This window comes from Amia ocellicauda, chromosome 13, assembly GCF_036373705.1.
Source record: "Amia ocellicauda isolate fAmiCal2 chromosome 13, fAmiCal2.hap1, whole genome shotgun sequence".
Lineage (NCBI taxonomy): Eukaryota > Metazoa > Chordata > Actinopteri > Amiiformes > Amiidae > Amia > Amia ocellicauda.
Genome location: NC_089862.1, coordinates 32,291,784 through 32,304,851, shown reverse-complemented (window position 1 = coordinate 32,304,851; position 13,068 = coordinate 32,291,784). Strand labels below are relative to the sequence as shown.

General features: G+C 41.6%; 1 protein-coding gene across 1 annotated transcript in view; it reads right to left on the bottom strand.

Moving 5' to 3' along the window:
• LOC136766817 (Kv channel-interacting protein 4) overlaps positions 1-12,789 on the bottom strand; it is a 237,829-nt gene extending 225,040 nt beyond the window's left edge. The window contains exon 1 of the mRNA XM_066720641.1: positions 12,569-12,789. Within this exon, the coding sequence (XP_066576738.1) occupies positions 12,569-12,629 (61 nt within the window). The 5' untranslated portion in view covers positions 12,630-12,789. The remainder of the gene's footprint in view (positions 1-12,568) is intronic.
• Positions 12,790-13,068: the final 279 nt, after the last annotated feature.

Here is a 13,068-nt window from a genome sequence, read left to right as displayed (position 1 = left end):
TGCACATATCCTGACACTTAGGTTTGTAGAGGTGGTCTTAAAAAGACAAATAAAGCTCATCTGAAGACATGCCGGTCAACTTATCCTAGAATCTTCAAATAACATGATTGGGTGTCTCAGAAGACTCAGGAGTTGAAGAGAGAGGGGGAAGAGAGAGAGACAGAGAGAGGGAAAGACTTTTGAAGGCAGTAATTGGAAGAAATGACAACAATGACCCGTCTACTTGAGTGACTTGCTGGAAGTCTGCAGACGCATTTATCACAATCCTGAGTGCTGTGCAAGTCCAGGATGTTGTGCCTTGGGAAATGGCTTATTAACATGCCAAACCATCACCAGATGTTAAGAGATACCAAAAGGATCTGCACATAAGCAAATCGGCGACTGCTCTGCAATGTCACTCGGAGGGAGGTTTCATTGTAAAGGTCAATCAGACACTTGACACCATCAATCACAGCAAATTTTAATTTGGAAGGCGGGCCCGACCTCCGATCCGTGGTTGCGAGGAGAAGACACCATCAGTCACGTTGCTCTCTCTCCGGATGGACTACCTGCTTTGTGCCGTCACAGAATTCAGATCAGCTCAGGCAGTGCCAGACTCTTTCTTCTCCTTCGTTTTCAAATTCAGTTGCAGTTGAGATGTTAAAGAACGAGGCAAGATTTGCTCGCGGGGAGCAGGCAGTTCTGTTGATATGTGAAAAGCATGGCTCTATGGGTCAGAATGTACTGTAGTCCACGGGCCAGTGGCATAAAACCCCTCAAAAATTCAGCACCTTAAGCATTACACACAGCAGCTTTTGTATTCTCCTCAATGTTTTTGGTTTTTTGTTTTCGCCCCACAACACCTTGTTGGGCTGCTCTCTTCCTCCTGCCTGGCATAGCCATCCTGTCTCTCCATCGCGGTGGAGTTCTCCCTCCTATCTTGGCTCGTGCCCTTGGATGCCCTCCAGACCTCTAACTAATGCTCCCTCCCCGTGCTTTAGCATCCGGCCCACAGCTGTCCCAGTCTGCTCACTCCTGCGATCATGCTGCACTCTTGTTTTCGCTCATAATAACTCATTGTGTTATTTTCCAGTTTCTCATCGTTATTCCAAGAATACAGTCATTGTGCCATGATGAGGGGCATTGCAAGTTTTTGAATGATTTTTGCATCAGGATCCATATTGTATATACTTGTATCAAGATTATCACTTCAGTATTCAGTTTGAGAAGATCTTAATCATTTTTACTTTCTAATGTTGCTGTTATGCAGAATTATTATATTTTTATCCCAAGAAGCAATTCTGTAAATTTATTGCACACATATTACATGTACTGTCACAATCCCAGAACACTTTATATGGTTATCATATTATATAATCAAGTATTCTGAACGAACCTACAACAATCCACACATCGTTCAAGTGAAGTTCAATCTTACCCACCTCAATACCACTGTTCAGGTATCACTGGGCAAACAATATGTATTTAGATGTAGTATAGATTTGAAAATGCACTCTAAGCAATATTCCTGTCCTATCCTGTCCAATATTGATTGAGTCCCCTGAGCAAACTTCCCTAGCCGAATAACACATTAAACAGTAATTAATATAAGAGTCTTCACTGGACACTTCTTGAAGTTTGGACTTCATTCATATACAGCGCGTTACTACAATAACGCCCAAGTGATACCCATTCATTAGCCAAACCCAGGGGTAATGATGTTACTCTATCACGGCTGTGTTACTGTACTGGCACGGAGATGACGAATTAATTTCTTCCAGACAGTGACAGTGATGCCAGCAGCTTCAACATGCAGAAAAGGCAGTCCTGTCACATTAGCACATGTTAATTTATCTAAAGACCTGAGCCCAGCATATTCACTTGATCTGGATTAAAATGGTGAATTGTTTTGTGACAGTTTCCTCCACGTTATACGAATGCTTCTCTATACGAGAATCCTTCTCTGTCTGCATGATCATGTGACCGGCTTCCTTATTATTCATCCGGAGGAAATGTCCTAATTTTTGTCCAACACTTTAGTTTAGGGATGGCAAATGATACTCTAATGTAATTTATTTACAGAACTATACAATTATAAAATGTTAACAATGTTGGTTCTCACTCCACTGAAACTGCTCTATCTGACACTGACTCGCTCAACTCTGCCCGGGCTTCCTCCCTCTCCTCTGTCCCACCTTTGACACTGTCGATCACTCCATCCTCCTCTCCTCCCTCGCCCACTTTTTCTTATATGTGGCAGTGCACTGCTCTCGCCTGGCTCTTCTACCTCCCCAGCTGCACCTACCAGGTGACACGGACAAGTCCCACAGTGCAAACATTAGTGTTAGGGCATCATGGGTAGGACGGATGCAGCTTGAAGGTGGCTATGACCCAGCAAGCTGAGGAGAAAGACCATTACTGCCATTGTGTTTGCATTTGTTCTGGATCTCATTGATCTTGAGTTCTGGCAGTGCTGCCCATTTCTGCCCATTTCAACGTGCGTTTTCTCTGGGTAAGAACTGAATTGTTTCAGCTCAGTATCCTACTCCTTAGTGAAGCTCACTGCGGAGGTCATGAGCTTGACGTTCACAGAATCTTCCTGACTATGTGTCATTACATGTATAATATTGAAATGGTTTGTTCAATGCTAAAGTATATATTGCACATCTATGATTTGCAGAGGTACTCTGTGTAACTCTGCCAGCATTTGTGTCAGTTTACAATATCAATGATGATGCATAACCTTTCAAAATTATTGCAAGTGTATCTTTCATAAAATGTGAAATAAAGTTCAAAAGCAATATGGCTTTATATCACATTGCTTATGTCTAGTTTATTCTTGGAACAAGTAAAAAAATGTGCACCAGATAATGTAGTGGGTGACAGAACTGTAGGTTATAGTTACCTAAGTTGGGAAAAATACTGAACTAGTGATTATAAATTAAGGATATTTTTAATATGAATGCTTCAGTAATGCACAGATAAGACACGCCGTTTAATATCCGTATTTCATTCATTTCATGTCAACTATATATTTTCCAGGAACGTCTTTGTTTTTTCACGGATCATATTCTAGTGCAGTTCCCTTCCATTGCCAATATCTGCAATTGTTTCATTTGCTTTTACATTGATTCAGCTGAAAATAAATTCAAATAACAGTACTGTCAATAGCCCGTAAATATCATGAATTAAATAACGGTTCTTATCAAAGAAAATGTTTAAGTTAGATAAATGTTTATGTGAAGATTTTTTTTAAATAAAAACGACAGGAATGAAACATACCAGCCCACTACAAATAGCACAAACAATATTGAAAACCGCCAATCACGAGCCCAAAAGGCCTGCACTGCATAATAACGGTTCTTAATATTATCAATACTTGTTGGCAATGCAATGACCTAGACACACATTTTTTCAACTTTAATTCACAAATACATTTTTCATTTCATTTTGGAGTTTATATTAACAAAGTCACTCTCATGTTTGTCCTGGTATGACAGGGACATGTCCCATACAACACACAATGTATTACAGATGCATGTTAAAATATTTTCAGCTTGGGATGTATTCAAAGTATTTAGAAAAATGAACTATGCAACAGTATGCACTCTTGTATTCTCATTTTTGCAGAGGGTAACAGTTTTGCTGCTTTATAAATGCATCTTCAAAGCTCTCCTCTTGAAAATAAAGTGGTATAAGAAGCCCAATGCAATGGATATCTATCCCCGCCTCCAAGACACTCTGGCTTTTCCTTACTTGGCTAGTATGTACATGTTAAATTAATTATTATTTAAAAACTGCTTACTTGGTCCTGGATACTATTTCTACTGCATGATTAATTCAGCTGTAGAGGATAAACCCTCATCAATTCACAGAGGTTTGTGTCCTTTACTCGTCCTGTTCGAGCTGAATTAACAAAGCATTCGACTCCAGCCCAGTGTGTGAAGTGCAGTATTAGCAAAACTTGAACATGTTTAAGGTTGGTATTGTCTGTGGCAAAGAGAAAAGCACTTCTCTGCGTCCCATACAGCACACATTTATTTGCCCACTCATCTTTATTCAAGCCTCTCCGAGTGTCGTTGCTTATCCAGCATGACAGTTTTAGAGCAAACTACTACGATGCTGTTTATGTATTTCCAGATAACTGAATTGAATCAGCCAACAGCTGCAGCAGAAAAATAACACTCATGTACCAAACGAGTAAAATCTGTGTTCCTGAATAAGTATGATTTGAAGCGGTTTGGTAAACATGTTCAGTGTGAACTGACCTGAAGGCTGAGAGGGTCCGTGTTCAAGCAAGACATACAGGCAACACCCCCCGTTGTTTCATTCCCATTTCTCCACTACATTAAATCTTCAAGGTGATTCAGTTTATAGGAGGGAGTTTTCTGAATTTATCATCCACCCATGCAACTGTCAGACATATGCAGAATGCGTTTTCTGTACTTATGCTAAAGCAGCGTCCCCAACTGTATTTCACTAACAAGTTCACACTTAAGGCTGTCAGGCAAATCTGCAATAAAAACCCAAAAGTGTACGACAGTAAAGCTGGTGTCTTGTGCTCCGGCCGGCTCTCTGTCTCCGTTCAGTTTATAATCAACATTTACTCCTGGTCTCGTTTTTGGACACAGAGCACATCAAAGTAGCTGTGCTGTATTCATTCCTTTAATCATTTAGTGTCACCAACTAGAAGTAACACAAATCTGTCTTCCTGGTTCATTGTGATTTAGACCCCAGATTACGCAGAGATTAACCGTTCTTCAGAGCACTTGTATTGGTAAACCTATTATCAGTGATCAATCTGCTAATCAACAGACTCCTAATACAGAAAAAAATCACATTGAGGCTTTTCTGAATTACATTTACTACAAGAAAGCAATTAAGAACTTTCACCATGAAACTTTCATTTGAAAATCCAGGACAAGCAATCAGATTGCCCCATTCTTTTTTTTTGTTTTAAGGGGTCTGTATAAGAAAAATTGGCTCTAAGAAAGGAGTTAAAATATAATCTATCATATTTTACGAGGAACTGTATGGAGGGGAAAATTGCAAAGTCTGCGCTTTGAATAATAGATACAGTCCACGATCAACAGAAACAGAAAACCCAGCAGCAGTGGAAAGAAGTGGCAGAAGCAAATACACACACATGTATACATACATACCACCATAGCATATTATACCATACCATACATACACAGAACAGAGCAGGTGTGGTGGGCACTGAGGATACTTCAGTAAAAAGGGGGGAAATATAGAGTGCAAACTACCTTTATTATTCTGTTCATCCCCAGCATGACCTTCAATCTAAAATATACATTTCCTGTTGTTTGTGTGCAGAACGTAATACACAAAATGACAGACATTAATCTGTGAATGGTTTCACAGTATGTCGGCTGCACTGAGACACTCCGCGTTTCCCTGCAAACCTGACACATTCTCAGGCTGCAGCAACAAGTCTCTTAGTGAAGCTCATTAACTGTGCAAGTTCCTTAAAGTGTGGGCCGCAGTTTAAATATAGCTACGATCTATAACCATGCAAAGCGAGAGAGAGAGAGAGAGAGAGAGAGAGAAAAGTAATCATAATAACCACAGTTCACCAGCTTGGTGGCATTTTGGACAAAGACATCACCCAATAATTAATTAATTAATTAATTAATTAATTAATACATTCATAAATGGAAGAGTCGAAGTTATCAAACAGATATTTTTGGACAGTTTTTCTTCTAGTTACCTAAAAAAATCTAATGAAATTATTATTGTCTTAATATTATCCACTGACAAAGCATGCCAACACTGTGTTATGTAACAGCCTATTTACTATTAATATCTGCAGGTAGACACAGATTTCAGCCACATGCGGGGAATCTCTGCAGATTAAGAATATTATATTAAAACGTGAGGACTTTTCTTTAAATAAACAGAATCTGCATCAGCTTTGCTTATCACTGGATGGAAACAAACAATGTAGCAATTGTAATTTGCACACTTTCCATTTTGATTGTTGGTTGATTTCTTTGCATTACACGCTCCCTGGAAAACTGAACGCATTTTACTATTATTCTGTGCCCCCAATATGATGTTTTTTCTTTTCTTTGTGGTGAAAAAGTTAGTTATTCATCTACGTGTATGAGGACATTAAATATTAAATTCTCTCCAGCTCAGCGAATCCATTCTGTTTTAAAGTAAACTTGAACAAAAGGTCATCAGCAAGAAATGCATCAAAGAAATAAGTTTTAAATGAATCCACAGTATATGCTTATGTTTCAAATTAATACTCAGTAAGCATTTTTTTGGAATGGAGAACACTATCAGAATTTAAAAGAGCTTAAAACCGTATCGAGGGAAAATATTGCATTTCCAGCCCTTTATCCTTGTGTGTCTGAATATTGGTTAAGGACTGTGAAATATTCTTAGCAAGATGTTTACACACGCATGTTTAAAACAATATTTAGACACGTTTCACACTCTCATTTGTAGAAGTGATATTTAAATGTGTAATCCTTAATGCTATTGAAATACTCAAAGTCATGAATGAAAGTGTTAGTAACCTGGGCAGCAAGAAGGACTGGAGCCGACCAGACTCAGAGAGACGCACAGAGTTTACAAGTCTATTGACAATGAACAAGAGTAAAAACACTAGCATGTGAGCCCCCAACACACATACATACATACACACACACACAATAACTGTACAAGTGTCACATTCATCGGGTTTCCTGTGGCACTGAGGATCTCTCTCCAGTTCGTTTCTTTCCCTCACTCATGCACAGCGTTCCCTCTCTCTCTCTCGGCCTCTACTCAATATGTCAAGGCTCATGAGCACATATGTAGTGGAGCTGTCCTTGGTGCTAAAGCATTGCATTCTGGGTACATAAGCTTATACAGTAAGGGAAAAAAGTATTTGATCCCCTGCTGATTTTGTACGTTTGCCCATTGACAAAGAAATGATCAGTCTATAATTTTAATGGTAGGTGTATTTTAACAGTGAGAGACAGAATAACAACAACAAAATCCAGAAAAACGCATTTCAAAAAAGTTATAAATTGATTTGCATGTTAATGAGGGAAATAAGTATTTGATCCCCTATCAATCAGCAAGATTTCTGGCTCCCAGGTGTCTTTTATACAGGTAACGAGCTGAGATTAGGAGCACTCTCTTAAAGGGAAGCACTCTCTTAAAGGGACTCTCCTAATCTCAGCTCGTTACCTGTATAAAAGACACCTGTCCACAGAAGCAATCAATCAATCAGATTCCAAACTCTCCACCATGGCCAAGACCAAAGAGCTGTCCAAGGATGTCAGGGACAAGGTTGTAGACCTACACAAGGCTGGAATGGGCTACAAGACCATCGCCAAGCAGCTTGGTGAGAAGGTGACAACAGTTGGTGCGATTATTCGCAAATGGAAGAAACACAAAATAACTGTCCGTCTCCCTCGGTCTGGGGCTCCATGCAAGATCTCACCTCGTGGAGTTTCAATGATCATGAGAACGGTGAGGAATCAGCCCAGAACTACACAGGAGGATCTTGTTAATGATCTCAAGGCAGCTGGGACCATAGTGACCATAGTGACCAATTGGTAACACACTACGCCGTGAAGGACTGAAATCCTGCAGCGCCTGCAAGGTCCCCCTGCTCAAGAAAGCACATGTACAGGCCCGTCTGAAGTTTGCCAATGAACATCTGAATGATTCAGAGGAGAACTGGGTGAAAGTGTTGTGGTCAAAATCGAGCTCTTTGGCATCAACTCAACTCGCCGTGTTTGGAGGAGGAGGAATGACCCCAAAAACACCATCCCCACCGTCAAACATGGAGGTGGAAACATTATGCTTTGGGGGTGTTTTTCTGCTAAGGGGACAGGACAACTGCACCGCATCAAAGGGACGATGGACGGGGCCGTGTACCATCAAATCTTGGGTGAGAACCTCCTTCCCACAGCCAGGGCATTGAAAATGGGTTGTGGATGGGTATTCCAGCATGACAATGACCCAAAACACACAGCCAAGGCAACAAAGGAGTGGCTCAAGAAGAAGCACATTAAGGTCCTGCAGTGGCCTAGCCAGTCTCCAGACCTTAATCCCATAGAAAATCTGTGGAGGGAGCTGAAGGTTCGAGTTGCCAAACGTCAGCCTCGAAACCTTAATGACTTGGAGAGGATCTGCAAAGAGGAGTGGGACAAAATCCCTCCTGAGATGTGTGCAAACCTGGTGGCCAACTACAAGAAACGTCTGACCTCTGTGATTGCCAACAAGGGTTTTGCCACCAAGTACTAAGTCGAAGGGGTCAAATACTTATTTCCCTCATTACCATGCAAATCAATGTATAACTTTTTTGAAATGCGTTTTTCTGGATTTTTTTGTTGTTATTCTGTCTCTCACTGTTAAAATACACCTACCATTAAAATTATAGACTGATCGTTTCTTTGTCAGTGGGCAAACGTACAAAATCAGCAGGGGATCAAATACTTTTTTCCCTCACTGTATATTTGTTGATTCTGAAATGTAGCTCACAACATGATAAAGCACATGCATAGTCTGACTGATAGTGAAGAAACCTGGAAGAACGCCAAAATTTAAAGTTTAATTTACCTTTAATCTAAGTTAGTCACTGTGTGGTACAACAAAATCAAAACTTCAATTGGTATGTGAATTAGGAAATGTAAAATTGATTCAATAGCACAGTTACCTGCAGTGGTTCTGTGCTTATTAATAAGAGGGATCTCAACTCATTCTGTAATGTTTCATAAGACAAAGCATTTTGATCAAACCTGCATCTGACTTTAGACTGCTGTCCGATCCATTACATGGCACTTAATAATTTATGGACCGAGCACAACTAATCCAAATTTGCTTGGAAAATAAAATAATTAAACAGCTTTGTCTCACAAGAAAACCTCATTGCCCTCATGAGCAACACAGATGAAGACTGCATGTGTATTTCAGTAGGGATCTCCACAAATGCAAAGTTAGCACACACAGTATCAGAGCCCTAAACATGCCAGCCCCTATTTGATCCCTCCGCCAGCACCACGAATATCACAGCGAGTTAATATTTAATTTGAAACGGAGCCGTGCCAGCTGCAAGAGACCCCAGGCTCCCCGTAAGACACACTTCAAGAACAGGAGAGAAAATCAAGAATGCAAGATATTATCGTCAGAAAGAAGATTCACGGCTCATTTAAACAGAGATATTGTCCTGTTTCACTACAGTTTCTGTTCCCCCTCATCACTTCTGTGTGCCAATAGGAAATAAATATGCTAACACCCTCGAGGATCTCTTTAATGTGTACAGTGAAGGGATTTAAATCCATATTGGTTAATTTGGCCAGACCGGTTTCCAGAGAGACAAACAATCCCGCAGGTTTTAGAGTGTCTTTCAGAATCATCAAGCCTCGAGCGCTGGGGTAGCAGAGACTACTGAAGCCCAGCGACTGAATCAGTTCAGCAGTTCATGGTGTGGATGAAACAAAAAGAGCTGAAGACGCTGTGGCTCTCCAGGACAAAGGCTGGCCAGCCCTGTGGTCTTCAGTTTGTATGTGAGAATGGAAGGGCATGGCAGACCAGACTGTGGTGGACAGGCACAGGTCCAGGTGTCCGCGGTCCATTACACTCACACCACCACCCTGATTGATATGAACAACAGTAGAACACTAAAATATAACAATAGAAAGAAAAGAAAGGTAGACTGATACAATGAGAATCCCCTCATTCCTCTCCAGTTGCTCATGATCCCATCCACCGAGCCCATAGACATTTATTAACAACCCCCTGCCGCAGAAAGGCGTTGAAATATATCCCGTCTAATGCCAAGGATCCAGGGATACAGCCCGTCCTCTGGCCACGATGCTGCGATCGCCGTCGCTTAGACCACCTAGTGTCTGAAGCGCTGCACTGAATCCTGGGGTGCTGTCAGACACACACCTGCACATGGGCTGATCACATTACCAAGCAAAAGAAACCAGCCCCCTGTTTGTGAATAACACTTTAAAGACAACATTGATGTGGTTATGCATGTCTGCGGAGGTAAGTTTCTCCCAAAGAGAAAAGCAGTTAAATCTGTGCAATGAGAACTGCTTAATCACACAATGCTGCTTATTCACACATCACCAGGTGACACAGAGTATATGCACACTAAACTAGATATTTAATTTTGTGGCAATTATGTTAAATAACTCTTATTAATAATAAACACTGGCCTTGTTCTCCATTCAGAAACTTGCAGAGAATTACTCAATAGATCTGATAGAGGATGACAAAACAATGCCACTGCTAACGCACCCCGACACTGCGTCCGTGCGATTCAGATTGCGTGTCCAGAATGCTTCCTTTGAGCAGATTAGTAATGAAGCTCTACTCGCGCATTTACAGCCAAGTAAGTGACTCACCCCCCAGATCCCAGAGAGCCACAGCGCTGCACAGTTTACACAGTGGGTCCGTGGTCTCCAACCCAGGGTCCTGAATCCAGTCAGTTTTATTGAGCACTAATACCTAAATCTTGGATTGTGTGTCATTTTTTGGTTGTTTCTTATTCAATTATGGGAATTACAGTCCTTGAAGGGCATTCATGCTTTGGTTCCAAATTATTTCTATAATGCATCCAAACAGATGCTTAACGGATTATATTCCTAAATCAATCATTTAGGGATGACCTATGACACCTGCTGGTTTGGGGGTCTCTGGACCCCAGCTGTAGGTCACGTATTTCATGACGTCTGTGGTTCATGTAGATCACCTTAGTGGCTAAAGAGGAAGCACCTATCCAATGCTCGAATCAATTAAGTCATTAAGATCTGAAGTGAAATGAAAACCAGAAGACTGTGCTGAGCCAATTAAGTCACTTAGGGCTGGACCAAAACAAAACAAAGTTGTTGTGTTTTGATTTATAAACAGTATAAAGTGGCTGTTGAGAATAAATTAAACCATGATATGGTGCAGAATTTTACTTTGTGATTCTCAGGAAGGTCAAAGTTATGTTTCGCTCCAGACATTAGGGTTTAAAACTGGACTGCTCACGTTTATTTCTGCTGTCCCTAGTCCCTACAAGGCTTTAGACTCTAATTCACACTGATAATCAATGTCAGTTTCTTCAATCAAAAGAGCTGACGACAAATCGCTTATTAATTAATAACTCCTCCTTCCCATTACAAGGAGACTCTTCAGAGAGCAATGCACCTGTCAGAACAGAAATACTAGCTGAAAGTCAATCTAGCTGGTCCAGATTTAACACACAAGATACAGTCCTGTCCTCACTGCAGATTCACTGCAAACCTGATGCATGAATCACTCGCAGATCAAGGCATCTCTGAACAGGGAGGAGAGCTCTGTCGGGTCGATAACAGCAGAGATTTACTCTGAACTGCACAGCCTCCGTGGAGGAGAGCAAGCAAGTTATGTGCAAAGACAACTGTGACACCACAATTCATCGATTACTTTTTATCTTAGTAGCAGCATCTTCCCACAGCTATACTCTCTTGTCCCAGGGTACTTGTTATAATCGCATCCCTTTCACTTCGCAACTCTTCAATCCTAGTTAGAAGGAGGTGTAAACGGTCTGTGTTGTACTCTCCATTCCCTCACAATTAACACAGGGATATTCCAAGTGATGGCAAATCGTTATTTTCTCTTCACTGAAATGCCAATGTGGTTGGCTGAAAAGATATATACTTTACATCTGTATAGATGCATCTCCAGCACAGTCTCTGTTGTGCACACTTCAAGCTTCAAAGCTCTTTTCTGCTTGATCTAATATCTTTTGAAATGATGTTCTCCATCTTACAATTACTGAGAGTTGACAGGCATTATAAGAATGGATTACATTTATTTATTTTTGTCTCTTTTATGGCTAATTCGTCCCAAAAGTGACTTGTCTTGCCAAATTAAACAACGCAGAAGGCTATACATATTATCAATTCCTTTACACTCCTTCAGTTCCTGGCCTTAAACCAAGCCTTTTAAGTAATTAAAAACAGACCATAATTAAGGTTGGACTCTGTGATCACTAGAAATTAGGATACAGCCAGACAGAGGAAAACTGAGCAAAATAATCCCACTTAGCTATAGTTAAGGGACAAATCTTTACAGGCATTTGACTATCAGACGGGTGTGAGAAGGATGTGCACACACACACACACTGGTCATAATGAAACTCGCTGCTGTGGGTTATAGCATCTTTCTTCAGCAGTTCAACGTGTGAAGAGCACAGCTAAATCCACACCTGTGCGCCAAGGTCCCCAACTATGAAACTCTAAACAAGACGAATGAGGCAGTCAGGGTAAATACAACGGCAGATCACTGCTATACACTTATGCAATTACACCACGATTGACAACACTGACCAAGGCGTTTTATCTTTTATGCAATGTGCAGCATGTCGTCAACAGCAAGGCAAGAGTCCTTAAGCGCTGCAAAGCCAAGCATCACCTCCAGACACAACGACGGAGCACGACAGTCACCTGCATGCAGGGGCTCCCACTCACACCCCGCCGGCGCGCATGCGTTTGGACACAGCGGGTCTCTGTCCAAAACGGAGGGATTTCCCAATGAAAAACAGAAAACCACTGACAGCAAAGCAAACATGCGCTGCGAGTCCTACCCCCTGCAGACCCCGTCTCCTCCAGCTGCGCGGAGATGCTCTCCACCCTGTTCACGTCCATGGCCAGGCGGTGTGTGGGGGGTAATTGGGTAGCTGGGGGTAATTGCCGGGGTCGTTACTTTGTGAAGCCGCCGCGTCTGAAGCGCAGAGAAGAGTGCCTGTTGCGCGCTCCCGCCCAGCGCCCCGGAGCCTGCGGAGCCAATTGCGCGCTCACGCATCCGCGGGTACGAGCGCACCAGTGGGGGAGGAGGGGGGCGCAACACCGATCAGCTGTTTTATACTCTTAACAGGACGGCTGATCTGAGTATTGGGGACCCCTAAATACAATTGTACTTTTCTTCCACGACGTAAGCCCTCGGAAGCATCTGACAAAATAAATAACACACCCCTCGTATTTAAGTCATGCGCTGACCTGTGATCACCCAGTTCATGTATTTCTACCTAAAAAAAAGGCGAAGCGTTTATAATTGGAGCGCCTGTGCATTATAGATCATGACGTC